Source organism: Heterocephalus glaber, unplaced genomic scaffold (assembly GCF_053883595.1).
Source record: "Heterocephalus glaber isolate CG9 unplaced genomic scaffold, H.glaber_assembly_v1.0 deba00001550, whole genome shotgun sequence".
Classification (NCBI taxonomy): Eukaryota; Metazoa; Chordata; class Mammalia; order Rodentia; family Bathyergidae; genus Heterocephalus; species Heterocephalus glaber.
The window spans coordinates 2,271,200-2,289,646 of NW_028258343.1; the positions used below are offsets into that span (position 1 = coordinate 2,271,200).

An 18,447-nucleotide genomic window follows, 5' to 3' on the forward strand; every position below is an offset into this window, starting at 1 on the left:
GATGGTGTCTGGGGATTTTCAGATGAGAATAGCTGGATTTTACTGAGTGCCTACTTTGTGCCTTGCCTGGCTCCATACACTTTGTGTGCTTTCAATTAATCCTCATTATTGTCCTAAGAACTCACTTCATCTAATGCCCTAATTCTACTGGAGAATATAACCTATTTAATTTTACTACATTTTGGTTCTGAAGATCTGAAGATCTTCTCCAAAAGATCTACAGAAAAAATCCCCAACAATGCCAACTTGAAGAACACAAATAGAAGTGACAAATTTACCCAACAGGTCAGGAATAAGGAAAATGCAACAAGGAGGTAAATCTTGAGTAAAACCTCAAGTACTTTTCTGTAACTGATCTTTTCTGTTCGCACGTTTGTGCTCTTGGGGGAAAACGTGACTTTACCAATCATGTTAATGGGGGAAAAGTTCTAACCCTTCAATAATTTCAAGAAAACCAGAATATGGTTTAGGTCAAAAGGAGTTATTGATTTTGCAACACCAAATATCCCTTCTGAGGTTTCCCAAAAATGCTGTGGCTATCGCACACAGAACTCTCTTCATACTTTCACCACAGGAACAATAGTGCTAATTCAGCACACACTGCAATCTTGACCAATTTTTTTGAAGGAGGGTAGAGAGGCTTCTAAGGAAGATATCAGAAAAATGAATACCTGTACTCTTGAAATCAAATTTTGTAAAAATTAAATGCAAAATTTACAAAATTGAAACAAATGCTACAACAAATAATGATGTGTTTAATAAGTGTAGAGGGAGAAGAGTTAAGTTTAATTAAGCTTACTTCAGCAAAGAGAGTATTTACTATTACTTCAAATAATTGAATGAACTGATTAATTAGTCATTATTGAGGACAGGAAGTAAGAATACAAAAAGTAGTTGAGTCAGAACAAATGTCAGAATGACTTGCTTGACTTTCCTTCCCTTGAGGAAAGTTCTTAAGAACTAATCCCTTTAAAGCCCTTCTTTAAAAAGAAGGTGTGGAGCCGGGGATTTAGCTCAGTGGTTCCACCACCTGCCTCACAAGCGCAAGGTCCCAAGTTTGATCCCTGGTACAAAAAAAAGAAAAAGAAAAAGAAGGTGCTATCTAAAGCTGATGGGGAATGTGTAGATTTATGTTTGCCTAGGGGAAAGGATTGTAAGTATAAATGACTAGGTAACTAGATTTGCTATGTGAGAGTAAAGCCAAGGAAAGTACCTGAGGCAGAAAACAGATATCTGACCCTCTGGACACATGACTGTCCTCAGCTTCATCTCTGCATCTGCCACTCCAGGACAGTCATCAGCTGAGGGCCAGATCTGAATTGCCCACATGGACTGTTGTCCAGGCAAAAAGTGACCCAAGTCATTTTCTTAACACCCGGAAACAATTAAGGCTCTTTTCTTTCCATCTCTGGCCAAGCTGTTTGGAAAGCACAGATGCAGCTGGCATTGTGGTATGGTGAGCTGCCTTACCAAATGGCTCCAAAAGGAAAGGATTTGTTCAGTATCTCAGGGAGCTCTGTGAACTCCATTTACCAATTCCATGTCATCATTCCCTGATTCTTCAGACCCAGGAATTAAGGTCAGAGATAGTGTAGTTCCTGCTGCAATTTTATGTGCACAACATAAAAACTGCTCTGATGATCTTCCATCACTAACCCCAAAAGTTCCAGCAATAGAGCAGTGGCAATCACAGTGACAGTATGTGCCAACCAGGGTTACTGTTCATAAGAGATGAAGTCATAGATACTACAGGGCTTCAATTGAAAAAACCACCCCACTATTGGAGAGAAACCAGATGTTCACCTAATTTTTTTAAATATTCATGTGAACCATGTGCAACTTATTGTTTTTCTACAGCCACTCTGAGAGTTTACTTCCTTCTGCACTTTCCTGATGAATGTTGTGACAAAGATCTAAAGTCCATTCTGATGGTAGCAGTCATGACCATGAATCTGTTACTTCAGCCTGAGGAACATAAGGTCTAATCTTGCCATAAAGGCCATCTGTAGGAAATGTGCTGTGGTATTATAATTAGTCTTTCTTTTCTTCTGACTTGCCTCCTATAAATGTTTATGATATGGCTAGACATACTTAAAAGTTATAAATCAAGCAGTGTTCCTACTGCTTTATATAATACTCCAACAAAACAGACAGTATAGCATATAGGAATGTGTACTTACCACCTTTCTGAAACGTCATAGTATTTAAATCTTAAGGAATAAATAGAAGGTGGTGTTGGTGCCTACCTCTTTTGAGTTTTTGTAAGGATTACACAAGGAATGGCATGTGAAATGCTATTATGCCTAGTAAATAAGAATTAAAAGGAAGTGTTTGAGCTCAGGTCTGTGGGAATCCAAAGCTTACACTGTCTGGATCATGCTCCATTATTGGCAAAATTAAAAAATGAACTGCTGTCAACTGACTGTTTATGTCTTCCCAAAACTCATATTTGAAGACCTAATCCTTGCTGTGGTGATATTTGTAGGTGGGGTCTTTGGGAAGTAATTATGGTATGAAGATGGAGTCCTTGTTTACAGAATTAGTGACTCCCTGATCTTGGACTTTTCAGCCTCAAGAACTGTAAAAAATAAATTTCTGTTATTTAAGCAACCCTGTCTATGGTATTTTGACATAGCAAAATGACCAAGCTATAATCCTGTGGAAGTAATGACTTTATCTCTAATGTCTCATAAAACTCTAGCATTGTATGATTCCTCTTTCTTTGCTCTATTGGAATAAAAACTTTTCCTAAGCTACCATTTTGCTAGGAACAGTGTCAACTCACTTAAGAAGTGTAGAAAATACGACCTTGAAGTTCTAAAAGCATGAGTTAAACTTTTTAAAATTCTATAAAATAAAATCAGCAAAAATATAGTTTATCACCCATATTTTCCTTAGTATGGACAGACTCCATATCATATAGTTCATAATTTTTTTAAGTTTTAACTAGAAATTTCTAAGACATTGTCACATTTGTCAAGTTATGGACAACACCAAAGATTTAATGAAAAAAGTTGGTTATTATCATTATTAATAACAACACTAATTGAGACCTATTGTGTCCATATTTATTTTATAACACTATGATTCACTGTGCCTTGTAGTTAGCTGTACATGTGTTTGTCTCTCCATTAAATTTGTAAACAATTTTAAGGCCAGGAACCACATTTTTATATACCAAATGCTTAGCATGAAGTAGGCACAGTAATAATACACGTTGAATAAATGAATGAATGAATGGTACTTCACTAGAATTTGAAGTAACAAAGTATAAAACAATGGCTTTATGGTCTAACCTGAAAGGCAGGTCAGAACATCAAAGGCAAGTAGTGATAGAAGTGAAGTTATATTACAGATCAATAAAATGGTTAATATGTGCCTCTTTGTTTAAATAGAAGAGTCAATTTCAAAGAGGAGCATCAAGACTTTGTGAGAAAATGGAACCTCATTTGGATTAGACAAATGGAAAACTGTTTCCCAACAAGGGGAAGCAATGTAAGCAATAACATAATTGGTTTCTGATTCCTGCTGTAACAAATAACCACAAATTTATTATCTTATAGTTCTGGAGGATCAAGATCTGAAATAGATCCTTCTGGTCTAAAATCAAGGTTTCACAGGTCTGTGTGCCATTCAGAAGGCTCTAAGGAAGAATACATTGTCTTGTCCTTTCCACCTTTTAGAGGTGGCCTGGGTCCCTTGGCTGTCAGTACCTTTCCATCTTCAAAGCCAGTGATAGCTGGTGGAGTCCGCCTCCCAGCACATCTCTCTCACACTGGCCCTCCTGCTTCCTTCGTTCACAAGGAACAACCCTTGGGATTGCACTGGACCTACTAGATAACTTAGGATATTTTTACTATTCCAATGCCGGCTAAGTAGCAAACTAAATTCCATCTTCTACCTTACTTCCTTGTACTTAAATGGGCAACGGAATGTTAATGTCAGATATAAACTGTATCAGAAGACAAAGAATTCAAGAACAGAAAGGATTCAGGGAAATAATCATGAAGAACAAATTTGACATATTTGTAGATCCCAGGTATTGGAAGTGAGCATCTTGAAAGTCCATTTTTCTGCCTACTACATGTAATACAGAATGAGTGTGACATGTTTGAGCAGCAATATGATTTCCATAGAAATTGTGTGTATTCAATATACATTTGAAGAATTTATAGGACTAGATAAAGGGGAGCCTATTTTTGAAGGATGGAATGCCCCACAAAGGGATATGGAGATATGGACTTTTTTGTAAGTAATAATTCTCTTTGTGTCAAATTAATACTAATAGTTGCCATCACTGCATATGTTAGATATTTTTAAATGACATGATTATGAGTTATGTACAACCTACAATACAATAACTTTTGAAGATACAAAAGACTTAATTGAAGTTTTAAAAACATGGTTCATGAAAGACTTGATGAACACAACTTAACAGTAGTTCGATCAACTGCCTCCTTGAAGTTTCAAAGCAGGAAAAATAGTAACATTATTGAAAAGGCCTTGAATAAAAGCTAGTGTCTTGGTTTTGAAGTTGAGTCCTGATACTCTAATTGAGACACACAAACATAAGAACCAAAGGGTATAGACGTATGCAAGTCAAAGCCAGGTACATTTTACCTTGCACTTAACTGGACAACAAAATGTTAATGTCAAATGCAAACTGTATCAGAAAATAAAGAATGAAACAACAGAATGGATTCAGAGAGAATATCACAGAGATCACAGATTAGACAGATTCAGAGAACTGAATAAGAAAGCAGAGAAAGACCAGGTAGTACCCATATCTTAGAGACAGAAAGATACAAAATCATTTTAGGTAATTTACAGAATAGAAGGACCAAAATACTCCTAGAGTTTGAATGGAGATGGAAAAGAAAATTACCAAAAGAAACCTCTCAGGGAATTTTTTAATGATAGGATCCTATTAAAATGATATTAAATGATTAAATGATTAAATGATATTAAAATGATTAAAATGATATAATATTCTAGTCTTCTAGGTTTCCTTTCCTTAAGTTTCTTCTAGCTATATATGAAAAAAAAAGGATTCATTAGGAATGCCTGCACCATACTTTGTAGACTATGTTGTACATACTACATGTTAGACAGCTTTCCCTTTATCTTCACCTTTGATTTTCCTGCCATTACAGAGGACAACTTTTAAAGTTACCTAAGATAATAACCATAATGCACATTGGTGGTTAATACAGTATCTTCCAGTTCTCTCTTTCGTGTGGTTTAGTTATTTCCCTGGATGGCAGGAAATATAGGTGTGTGTAACCATAGCAAAGCACTAAGCCTTAGAAAGAACCAAGAAAGACAATGGAAAAAATATAGCAAAATGTGTTTCCAATTAGCAACAGATGCTTTCATTTATTCTAAGCGTTCTTGTTTAGTTAACTGTACAAATTTTTAATCATATAAATGTGGTGGTATTGCAGCCTCATGCTCTTGATTACCCTTGTCTTCCAGTTGATTTCCCATGCCTCTGGCTTCTGGCATTGCTTTCTCACAAATACTATGTCTGGGGCTGTATGAATTCCAAGAGATACCTGTTAAGAAATGTAGCCTGTTGTAGAGTTTATTTTATTTATCTCACACATACACATATGTGTGTGTGTGTGTGTGTGTTACTAAGGGAAAAATTAGAAATGGCATGGTGATATATTTCCCTGAGTCAGCAGCACCAATGGCCACTGGTTATAATGCCATGACTGCCTGTTTTCCTTTTTTTTCCCATCTTTAGTTCTTTGTGGAATCATCTGGTCACCATTCATTCATGCCTGGAATATTACAGTGAGAAAGATTACTAGGCTTCATCCAAAGATCATTTTGCATAAATCTTTAATAAATCAAGTGAAGGAGCTGGTCTTGGTGAGAGTACCCCCAGTGGTGGAGATCAAAGACTCAGAGCCTCGTCTGTATCCTAACTGTGCTATAAATAGTGATAAAGATGCAAGAAAATGCTGGAGAGAGAAGGAAGGATAGCAAAATTGGTCTAAGTTTTGTTTGACATTTGATGAGAACAGACTTTCAAAGGTAGCATTTGGTTATGAAGTTATTAAGAATCCATCATAGGTGTTCACCACAGTGACTTATACTTAATAATCAACTTTATCTTTAAAATTAACCCATGAGAGAAGAAAAATGAATGAAACAAAATTGAAAAGCCAAGCTACAGTTTAGTGTCATGAAAATCCCTAGACACAACACTGGACCTTACATGGAACTTCTGGTTGCTTCTTTCCCTTGGTTCCCTTCTTTCCCTTCTTGATCCAAGCCAGCATGATTGTTTTCAAAAGTCCTAATAGGTATATCTGTAAAGAGAGGAGTTTTTGCTGCATTTGCTGTCATAAATAACTAATAGGCAACCAGCAGAAAATAGCTGTCACATGGTAGCCTTCTAGCCTTGTCTCTCAGGATGTGGTCACAGACCAATAGCCTTGTCATCCTTAGGGAATTTGTTGGAAATGCAGAGGCTTGGGTCCTTACCCAGACTTACCAAATTAGAATATGCATTTTAATGAGTTTTCTGGTTATCCAGAGAAGCAGTATTCCAAAATAGCATTTGAGAGAGACTTTTGACATAGGTATATTATGTTATTCAAAACCAGAGGTAATAAATGAAAAAGGGAAAAATAAAGAATCATTTAAAGTAGCAAGATTATACTTCAAACACATGGAACAGTTGAAATGCCCCAATTGACTTTGAACTCTGTAATCATGAACATAATGAACATCAAGGGCAAACATATGTCCTATTTAAAAGGCTTTATTCCTTCCATTTTCTTGTTTTCTTTTTGTTATGTTGTTTGTTTCAATAGTCTTTCTATGTGTTATTAGTGTTCTGATTTATTTTTATTATATCAAGGGGGAAATCCTTCATCTTGGCATTTTCCAGCAGTTCTTTGAAGGTAGTCACTCCTCTGCTCTCCTCAGTCTTCTGAGCCCAGCCCAATTCTTGAGAACTTTCAGAAGTCATGCATCTCACTTGTCCAAAAAGAAGAAAAGGAAAATATTTCAGGCTTTCTTTCAGCTACTTTTTAAACATTATATATGGTTTTGCACATCACACTTCTTTCCACACACTAGTAAGTTAAGTGGAGATCAGTTAAAATCAATCAAAATTATAAAAATGTTTAAGAAATAAAGATCCCAGGCCAAAAACAAAAAATGAAGCTCCCATAAGTTTGTCCAGGCAAATGAGGTCAGCAGGCATCCTGAAGACACATGCTCACTACCACAGCAGATGACACAAACCTACACAACTCAAGACCATCAAACACACCCATTAGTCTTTGAAAACGGAAACACCATTCCATCGAGAGAACTTATACAATATTAACTGGAGCACTAAATAACCTGCGGTGAAGATCATACAGGTTTAACCCTGGACATGATTCGTAGGCTATTATACCTCCAAAATGCACCAAGGAAGATGTATCCTAGTGAGCCTTCTAGAAACACATATGTTGACCTTTATCTAACCATGCTTATTCACATGTCAGTGATTTTGCCTACCTTACCCTGAGTTTTTACCATTAAATCCTTCACTCTCTCTCCTTCTAGCCACTACCTCCATCTTTGATTTCCTCCACTCCTGCATTTACATGCAGAGTATGAATTATAAATTTCCAAAGTGGGGCCAACTTTAATGGTAGCTGGGTTGGATTTTCAGTTTTCTAATACCGTAGATCCTTGGAAAATATGGCTAAAATTTGAGTTTACATAAATTGTCAAATTTTTTATAGTTTAAAATTAATCATACTAGATTTTCTAGCACATTATGGTTTAACATAACTCACATTTTAGTCTTCTTTGATTCTTATAATATTTGAGTATGATGGATAAAGTGCTTATTGGTTTCATACCTATTTATAGATAACGCACTACATTTGGGGCAAAACTTAATGGACAGTATAGACTGAAACCCAGCTTCTATAAACCTAAGATAAGTAGTCTTGGAGGGTTACTTCAGAGATTTCATTGTTGTAGGTGTTTTTTAAAAAGTAGACTTACTCAGATATGAAATTATAAAAGGTGTCTTCTGCCACCAATTATGATCTTTCAAAGTCAGAAAGTCTTGAAAATGTTATAGGCAGAGGAGGCTAGGCTCATACACCATAGTGTCAGCTGTTCAACAGTGGACGAGAACAGGCAGCATGTCCACCATCAGGGAGATGCCATGAAGGGAAAAGCAAGTCTCTCTGCCTCTCTGATCTCAACCCTTTCGTTACTGAACTCATTGGCTGTTAGAAAACTCTCAGAGACAGTAAACTTAGCATCACTTAAGATAGCTAAGAGCCAGGCTAAAGATCAGATGCTAGCTGGCTTCTTTGTAGATCTATAAAAACAATAATAATTATTGGAACAAGAGATAACTCCTGTTGAAATCAAGATCTAGGCACTAGAGTCAGACAAATTCAGTACCTTGGGCCCCTATAGGGATTCTCTTTCTGCTGTTGTCACAGTTAATTCATATTCACAAAGTGAAGAAGAGAACGAGTATAGTTTAGACACTTGTTGCAAAATCAAACTATGAATCTATCAGCTCAATCCCTTCTACTTTCCCCAACCTCATCTCTCTTCATCTTGCCCACTCACCTCCTTTCCCACGTAATGATGGAAATATGTGCTGCCTTCTATGGTCGAACAAGTCCTTTTCCCTTCTTGCTGGCATGTATCCTTCAGATTAGCTAAGGCAAAAGCTATTATACTTCTATTTCTCCTGAAGGACACTGTAAATTGTTTGAGCTTCTTCTACTTAGACTACAATAAACAAAGTTGAAAGACCTGTTTTTCCTCCCCGATCATTTTGGATTGCATTTGAATTGCATTTCTGAAATTGTGGTAATCATACAACTTGTGTGTTTGTGTGTGTGTGTGTGTGTGTATGTGTGTGTGTTTACAGATTCATATTTTAACTGAATTGATAAACAGGGAAGTGCAGGGCAAAATAAATAAACTCCCTCAATAGTTTGAAAATTATTCTAAAAGGCAGATATATCAATAGGGATATAAAGTATAAAATATCCAAGCAAGATTTTCATTAAGATAAAGTTTTGTGAGAATCTATTGATAGACTCATGAGAAAAGAAAATGGCAATAAATATAGGTTTAAATTTGCATGTTAAAGATACATTTTCTAGCATGATTAAAATACTTAACTATTAATATTTTTGTTTTTTAAATTATACATAATAAAAATTTATCTGCCTAATAACTAGTAGCACTTACATTCTACAAGATTTATATAACCACCAGAACATTAAAAATTCTTCAAAATAACTCAGGGACAAAATCAACCATGCCTTTAACACATTCCTTTTCCATATACTTTAATATTTGGATTATCAATTTATTTCTTTTATAGCTGCAACCACACAGCAAGTCTTTTTGATTGAATTAGGTTTCCATTGGAACAAGCTGTTTTGACTTTGATAATTCTCATTACATTTCTTTCACCCAAGAAGAGAATGCCTCTGTTTTTCTCTTAATGGAATATTAGGTTGACTCACAATGCCTGAAAAAAGATCTTGGTTATTTTGAAAGTCTATCTTAAAATGTCCTGTCTGTAACACCTTAATAATGGTATTAACATTTGTAAGAGTTCTTACAAGTCAGAGAAATGAGACTGTGCTCCATGACTCTTCTGAGTACAGAACATCCCCATTCTTTTCCCCATACCTGGGATTCAGACTTCTGGCTATGGATACTATCTCAAGGTTAAGGATGCTCACTGGGTAAAGAAAAAAATCGTAGCTTTAAGCATGCTTTTCTATGCAACTGTCTGAAAGACCAAAGAGATCACACCCTGTGAAGCACTTGCAGAAAAATGTAACAAAAACATCTTTCAGAGAAAGAGTGTGGTCAAGAGATTTCAGTCCAGTGAGTGCTAGCATCGATCAGCTTCTCCCAGTCTCTTTGAGCCTGCAGTTGAGCCAAAAATCTCCTGTGCCAAGGTTTCTCGCAAGATTTCCTGTCCTTCCTGTTTCTACGTGAGCCAGAAATACCATGAGAATGACCTTTCTTGTGGTATTTTTGCTCTCCTACTCTAGGATGAAGATAATCCCATATTGGGGAAAAACTTTTAAATTGTGCAAACATGTTCAACTTGCAAACCATCAAATGAACTAGGTTCCCCCTTAGGAATGAAAATTTGAAATGGCGTTTGCTTGGCCCTAATTCATCTCCCATAGGAAGTATTCATGTTCAATACTCCCAACATTTTTTTAACTTCTCTAAAATATTTTTACAGGAAAATATGTAAAATAGTATACAATGGAAACTTATATTCTTAGATTTTGAAAAATTCATTACTTAAGAAATGCACAATGCAGACTTATGTTCTTAATATATTAGTGTATATGATATATTATTATATCATATATTTGTTTTCTTTGTTCTTAACCCCTTTGTTCCAAGGGTCAGGATATCCTGATGCTAAGTACTATTGCAAAATAACTGAACAAAAATAAAAATAGTCAAACCCTTAGGAAACTCTTCAGTTGTTATGTCAAGGAAGTTTGTAACTGAGAAGTAAGTTTAAGACATTATTCAGGAAATATGGTAATAGAGTACAGCAGCCTACGTGTCCTTATTAAATAAAATCATCTCAGTTCTAAAGAGCCTTGATAGCCCCAGTCTGGTGGAAAGGAAAGCTAAGATAAGGATGGATGATGGACTGGCTGTCAGAAATGGCAGGTGCAGCAACCTGATGCATAAATCTTTTCATCTCTTAAGAAAGGAAAATGAAGAAAAGCATGTTTTTCTGATAAAATAGATAAGTGATTATTCCCTAATTGGGTTTATGAATATCTGATTGTTATAGAAAGACCTGTCTGATCAATGGTTCAATAATGAAATTCACAAAAAGTAGTGTCTTCAGTGTTTTTCATGGTTCTTTTATACCCTTAAAGGCTCTCACCCCTTTTTCACCTATTAGGAAAGAAAATAGGTTTCCTGGTATATTTTTCTATCCAGAAAATAGAAGAAAAATCACTTAATTTAGTGTGGAAAACCAAACTTATTAACTATGCATTTAGAGGGATAATAATGACAACATAATTACAGTAGCCTTTGCAGCTTTCAACTTTCAAAAAGTGAAGTAAGAGTAATGAACATGAAACTTACTCTGCAACAGTCTTCCTTCTCTCCCCCAAGTCTTCTCCATGCTCCCCTAAAGAAACATCAAATAATTGTGTGATCAACCAGCCCTGAAAGGAATGTAGAGCAGGAGCAATAGATTATAATCAGCAAAATAAAGTGCCAAACAAAACAGAGCCCTTTGCAATGCAGAGCTGTGAAGAGGAGAGGAGGAAGGGACTGTTACAGTGTCCTCCAAGAAAGCAGGGGCTCGCCATGTGAATGTTCAAATTTGAATTGTTTCTACAAATCCAATTTGCTAGCAAAATTGCCAAGCATAATACCACCCCACTTTCATTTATGTCCACGGCCTTTCACATAAGCAACAGGGGGCGTCTCTTGCTGCTGTGTCAATTCTGACTTCCAGAGTGAGTCCCTTCATCTCTGAGCCTTGGGCAACAAGAGGCCTGGTCACAGTTGTCCTCAATTCAATTGCTCTCAGGTGGGGACAAAATAGGCAGCGGCCCAGATATTAAGCCCACACTGCTCTCTCTCCAGAAAGTGAGTCTTCTACACTTTCTTTTCTTCATTTTCCTTGCTATTTATGCCCCCCTTCCTGAACATCCTTTAAAATGATTACTTTCCTTTGAAAAGGGGTTTTAACCATCCCTAGCCATGTACCCGCACTATACAAAGCCTCTGCACATGCACAAGAGGACCTGTCTGCCTCCCTAATTCACATCCTTCAGAGTTGACTTTGGAGTGTGATGCAGTGTTACTTCCCTTCCAGCTGAAGGGCAGCTGAGGTTACAAAGGGATTTGACTAATAGCTCAAAATTCAGGTTTGCTGAGAACCAAGTGACAGCAAAGGGGGAGGGTGTGCAGAAGGAAGCAGAGTGTTTGAACTGAGGTCCTGACAATCACCCATCCCAGTGCAAGACCACCGTGGACTGGCAATATCCCTGTCATCCATCCCACCACACACACACACACACACACACACACACACACACACCCCTTCCTGACAGAAGTGGGTGCTCAGCTTCCCCCGCTTTTCTGAGGGCTCCTTGGGGCTTGCAGGAGCAGAACCTGGGAAACTTCTAGGCCTCCTGCACCAGGGGGTGACTTCTCACTTGCCACCTCCAGATAAGTGGCCTCTGGGGACCCCTCTGAGAGAGTCTGGCAAAGAGGAAGCCCCATTTCTTTGCCCGAAGTTCTTCAAAACTAAGCCATTTGACAAACACCAAAAGCGAATTCAAAACAAATAAACCAAGAGGAAGAAGAGGAAAAGCAAATGCTGAAACCTCGATGGCTTTTTTTTCCCCTTCCGCTGTCGTTCCAGCTGTAGCCTGGGATTAATTAAGTGCCGTGAACTCGGTGCCTGAGAGAGGAGGAAAAAAGCTGCGTTCTATCTCTAAGGAAGGAGTACAGTAACAGTTTCTCACCAGTGAGAAACCTTGGGAAGTGCATCGCTCTCGTCGTCAGTGCTTGTGCAGGGACTGGAGAGCCAGCGAGGCTGTGCCAGGCTGGAGGAGGCTTGTCTTTCCAAGGCTGGAGAGGATTTCACGGGGGTTCGCCTACCCCTGCCTGGGAAGAATTTCCCCTCTGGTAGCAGCACCCGCGGCCACAACAGCAGCAGCAGCAGCAGCAAGAACCGCGGCAGCAGCCCTACCTCCTCTGCTGGGGAAGCGGGCAGAATGCCTGTGCTAGAGCGGTATTTCCACTCGGCAGAGCTAGGCAGGAGGTGGCCGGCCCCAGAAGGTGTGCTGCCCTCCTCCCCTGGCAGCCGGCCGGGGTACCAGCAGGGGCCGCTGCCCTGGGATTTGCCAGAAATGATCAGGATGGTAAAGCTGGTTTGGAAGTCCAAAAGTGAGCTGCAGGCAACCAAACAGAGAGGCATTCTGGAAAATGAAGATGCTCTCCACAGCTTTCCAGGTAAATTGACTGTGGGGTGAAGAAGGTAACAGGGGCCACTTCCGATTACTCTCTTCCTCAGAGAGCCCAAGCCATAAAGATGGGAAAAGAAAGGAAGACAAGGTGTGTGGTATAGGGTACGAGGGCTGTGACTTAAAGACTCTGCTCTGTTGAAGTAATGCATCTTAAAATTAAAAGTGATACAGCAGGAGGAGCATTAGAATGGAAATCGAGAAACCTGTATTCTGGGCTCAGTGTCCTATGGGTTTAAGTCAAATTACCTGAGTTTCGGTCCACAAGAGGAGAGAGTAGAAATGGATGCTCTTTACTGTCCATCCTGCCTCTAACATTTCTTGTCAACAAGTTAGAGACATCTCCAAGAGAAAATTCTCTTTGAGTTGCTTCTTGTAACTTTTCATAGAAAGTAAAATTGATCTCTGATTTTTGATTATGCATAAGCAACTATAGTGTGTATAATGTTCCCTGCAGTGAGTTTGGCCTGTATGCTTTTTTATGTCCTGAGCAAGTTGGTAAACTCTCTTGCCTCGTTTTCTTCTTTAACAAGTGACAATAATTAAAAACACCCGCATTGATATGAGGAAAACTCAACTTGTTGAAAAATCAACAAATGTGGAAAGGATGATTCTTGGAGGTTTTGTCATGTCATAAGAATGTGCTGTGTTGGGGACAGACATGGGGGAACTTTGCTATGTTACTAACAGTGGACACAAGAATACAAAGATACCTACGATCCCTGTGAAGGACCCCAAGGGGGTCCATAAATGACAAATGCCATGACTGAATGCAGGGTACTCTCCTCCTTTGGGGTATATGTTGGTAAATGTTTGGGAAGTAGTGGGTTCACTTGAGAAGAAGGAATATGAGTGTGTGTTTATGCATTTGAAGTCTTGGCTAGCCTTGTGCAGTGGAATTCTGATATGCCATTGGAGGGGAGAAATGGGGTAGGCCGAAAAGATAGACCAAAAATTACCTTTCTTTTTCTTATGGAGACTAGAAAATAAAAACTCATTTCATTTTGTTTTCAGTAAGTTATGACATGAACTTTTTTAAAGTTGTCTAACAACCTATCCATATTATTAAAAAGTAATGATCTGGGCAAAGAAAAGATTTGGAAGGAATTTAAAAAAAACTCAATGTTGGTCTCTAGTGAACAATGAGTATTTGAGTATTCTCTTAGAAAAGAGGAGAAAACCAATCAGCCTGAGGTTTATGTGGCATTCAGGAGATGGAAGCCCGGGTAAATGGATCTTGGTCAGAATAAATGAGGTAATGCAAAAACCATCCCATGTTTCATGTGAATAGGGCAAAAAAGAATGGAAAAAGCCACCTGGGCAGAAAATTTAACTATGATATTTCAACTGTTACCACCCTTGGTTTGTTTTATTAAATTAAATAATTAAAATTCATATTTCAAATGGCACCCATTGATAAAAGTAATTCAATAGATGTTAGCACATCTGTGTGAATAGGTATACATAATGATTATTATCATAGTTAGTGGACGTCTAACTCCTGAAGAAGGAAAAGAGCCCTGGAGAAAACAGGGCTCCTGTAACTGTATTACCTAACAAGTTACATTTTTCTGGATGTTACGAAAAAGAACTAGTTCAGTCTCAGCACACCTCCCTACCACCATCTCACTTGCTACAGGGCGTATCTCAGCAGCCACTTGGAAGGAAAGCTACACCAGCCTACTGTCCCTGTCACCCTGCCTACCAGAAGGGAGGCTGTATTTCAACACCTCCCCCAGGGATGTCAGCTTGCCCCCCTCCCTGCTTCCATTCTCAAGAGGAGGGGTGTCCTTTCTGGGGTGGGCTTAAAACCCCCTCACCCACCTATGCAGCACAGGCCATGTGCTGAAGCCCAGAGAGGAGCTGCTTCACTTTGAAAAATTGTCTCCTGTTTCTTCCATGCTCACCCTGTCCCTGATGTTGTTTTCTCCAAATCATGTGCTTGTCAACTGTGCCATCTTCACTGGAGCATGATGGTGGGGCCTTAGGAACACATGGAGAATATTTCCAAAATATCTGGCATTTTTCCAAATTGAGAAAGTGATGGTTTAAGCTGTTTTCAGCTATGCATAGTGGTTTATGATAGAAAGTGCCTCAAATAGTCTTAAGCAACTCAATGTGCACTAATGGTGACCTGCCTCTAAGCCTTGCCCCATGCTTGTATGTCTTCTTTGGCTCAGCCAACTGAAACTGTTCTATTCAATCTACAAAATCCAGTTCAAGCATCCCTGCCCCGCCTTCCCAGCAGTCACTTATTCCTTCCTCTTTGTTCCCTTTACTAGTAGGCACTTACTATGTTGCCTGCATAGCACATAACATTTTTTGCATGCCATTAACTGAAAACAGGAAAACTAAATATTGTCAATTCTACATATACTTTGCTTTTGATAATAGATGAATAGGTTTAAAAACCATAAAATTGCAGAAACTCTGAATAGAACCAATAGTCACTTCAGAGGACTCTAGAGACAAATGTTGTTGGTTTTTTGTAAGTTTAATGTAACCTTAAAAGTTCCAGCTTTCCTTTTCCCTCTTGAAGGGCATCATTATTTTTATCTATCCTTCATGGACAACATTGGAAATTTGTTCTTCACAAGTGAAATAGAAAAATGTTATAAAAGGTAATAAAGTAAAAGAATTTATGGGAAAGTAAATACACAAATATGAGTTGTAAGCGATGGAGAGCAAAGGAGAGCAATCTTCTGAAGAAAACAAGGAAATGCCACGGAAAAGATGGTATATGTGGATATTTCTCACCCTTTTCAGGTCTGTACACCCGAGACTGTTGGGTGGCTTAAGCAATTGCCGGAGGTAGGAATGGGAGATGGCAAGAGGAAGAGGGACTGGTCACTTTTATGTGTTGGAGTACATGGGATCACAGAGTGCCCCAAGCTGGAAGTTGTCAGCATAGTTGAATCAGGATGTCAACTCAATTCACTGAATTGAACCCTATTACTTAATTAAATGAATACATCTTATTCTCTCTTTGAAGTAAAGTCTCATGTAGTTACCGAGTTACCTCTGCCTTCTAGAAAGGAGGTGAACAGTTCAGAGAGATTAAACTACCTGTACAAGGTCACACATTGCAAACGTGTCAGAATCAGACCAGGATCTCAGTTGCTCAAATCTGCTCCACCAAACTCACATAATCAGGGGATAAGCTGAATTATTTAAATGTACGTTGAAAACAAGACATGGGGGAATGGAGGCCTAGAGTGTCTGCTTAGCATGCACAAGGCCCTGGGTTCAGTACTGCTCACCCCCCAAAAGACATGGCTTTATTGATTATAAGTTGATGGGGTGAACACGAGAATTCATGATGTAAACCTCAGAAAAACCAGAAAAAATAACAGTACCATGCACAATAAGTCAAAGGAGCATGCCTCCTTGACATTTTTCTACTTATTTTTTACCTTTAGCCTTAGGCTCAGGGTGCAAGTGCTGGAAGGGGCCAGGAGAAAATGCTCATCTGTTCTCAGTAGCAAGCAGGCATGTAGCACAGTGATGAGAGACTGCACTGGAGTGGGAGTTAGGAAGGGGAAGGAGGATGAGAGCCACACAGGTGGTTTCTCAAATGCTATGAGGGCAAATATTATCCTAATTACGATTCTAGTCAGCAACCAGTTGAAGACTAGACATCCCCTAGCAGGACTTGTTCCTAGCTAAATAAATAATTTGATTTTGAAATTCAACCAAATCACTGCAAACTCTACAGCTGTAGAATTTGACTTTCTTTTGGTTTCTCTGGTCTAAATTTTACATTATATTTTACTTATTTATTTTGTTCCCATTTCAATAGCCTTTGGTTCCAGAAAAATATAAAAACACACAACTCTCTCAAAAAAAAAAAAAATCACACAGCCCATTTCCCCATAGCCATTGCAGCTTGTCCCACATTTTATGAATACAAATATCTGAAATTTGCTTTATACCTAGCCCTGACTATCAAACAATATCAGACAAGAAAATCTCTGAAAGAATTCTGATTCCAGAGCTCTACAATTCAAACTTACACTTAAGGCACAATTTTAAAACATCTCAAGTGTCAGATATGATATAAATTTAATATATTGAAGACTAAACACTTTGATCATTATAATTCAGAGAGCATTTGTCATCTGCTTAGTGTATACTATGCTGGGCAACATACCCTTAGAGATAAGTCAAAACTTTAATGAGTGAACAATTAAGTATTTATAAGTCAGAGTTCAATCTACAGCTTCAATGTGAAAACAAGCACTTGTTTGTATTAACTTCTCTGTCATTGGCTGGGCATGGTAACACATGCCTGTAATCCTTGCAATCAGGAGGCTAAGGCTGGAGGATCACCATGAGTTCAAAACCAGCCTGGATTACCTAGTGAGACCCTGTCTGAAAAAACAAAACAAAACAAAAAAACACTTCTGTGTCCACTCAAATATTGTAAAACTGGTCAAATTCATTATCACTTGTAAAAATTCACATACACTTTCAAATATTTATCTGTGCCTAATGATTTCATTCAATACAGAGCAAATTGCTTTGAGAAATGAATCAATTAGTCTCAATGGCAGGTAAACTGATATTAACTCATAAAAGTTTTCTAAAACTACTGCTTGTAGACATTAGGCTACATTCAATGTGCAGCTAAACTGGATAACAATCACTGACAATTTAATCCATCTTTTAAATGAGATGCAAAATTGAGCCAAAATTGAAGCATACTGTCTCACCTTGACCCAAAACTTTGCTTTCATTTGATGTGAATGACAGAAACCCAGGATAAAAATGGTTTTTTTCCAGCTCCCCAATTCTAAGTGTTCTAAATCCATGAGAGTGCCAGACTGTGGTTGCAATGTTGGGCTTTTAAAGTTTTTATGTCCTAAATTCCATACTGAACTGTGTGACCCTAGACAAGTTACTTCTCCTTTTGGTGCCCTTATTTACCTTCTGTGAAAAGAAAATAACAATAATAGCATCTTCACATAATACCTCTCCCAAAAAAATGCCTAGAAAGAACCAAGCCTTACTACCTTCTCAGCAAATGGTGAGCAGAACATGTAATTATAGGTGTTGGTTTTATTTCTCAACAACTTCTCTCATACTCTTTCCCTCCTCTCTATTAAGTCATATGGCTCTTGACCAAACCTCGTGTTATTTTATCTATAATCTTACAGTAGTCTCCATCATAATATGCTCTCTATCTCTCTTCTACTCTGTGATTTAGATCAACAATGTTAAAAAGAAATAACAGGATTTTCTCACTCCTCTTCAAAATCCTTCAATGATTTTCAAATGTCTGCAGGAAAAATCCAAATTCTTTCATCCTGCATTCAAAGTTCTCCACTCTTTGGAACAAACTCACTTTTCTTATTTATCATTATTGCCCTCTGAGTATGGATCTTCCACCCAGACAAGACAAACAACCCACACC

At 38.1% G+C, this 18,447-nt stretch overlaps 1 protein-coding gene and 1 long non-coding RNA gene across 4 annotated transcripts in view; one reads left to right on the forward strand and one right to left on the reverse strand.

Moving 5' to 3' along the window:
- Positions 1-18,447, forward strand: part of Pde7b (phosphodiesterase 7B) — a 344,306-nt gene that overhangs the window by 171,152 nt on the left and 154,707 nt on the right. Inside the window, exon 1 of one of the 3 annotated variants that reach the window (XM_004871491.4) lies at positions 12,421-13,023. The exons of 1 other annotated variant lie outside the window; for it this stretch is intronic. In XM_004871491.4, the coding sequence (XP_004871548.1) occupies positions 12,786-13,023 (238 nt within the window). In that variant the 5' untranslated portion in view covers positions 12,421-12,785. Of the gene's footprint in view, positions 1-12,420; positions 13,024-18,447 lie in introns of those variants that run through there. One more of the 3 variants, XM_021249539.2, reaches the window with a different exon arrangement.
- On the reverse strand, positions 6,760-12,718 carry LOC106008398 (uncharacterized). Its single transcript, XR_001182761.3, has 3 exons — positions 12,534-12,718; positions 11,137-11,182; positions 6,760-6,993 (listed from the first exon to the last, which is right to left on the reverse strand). It is a non-coding gene; the product is annotated as an uncharacterized LOC106008398 (long non-coding RNA).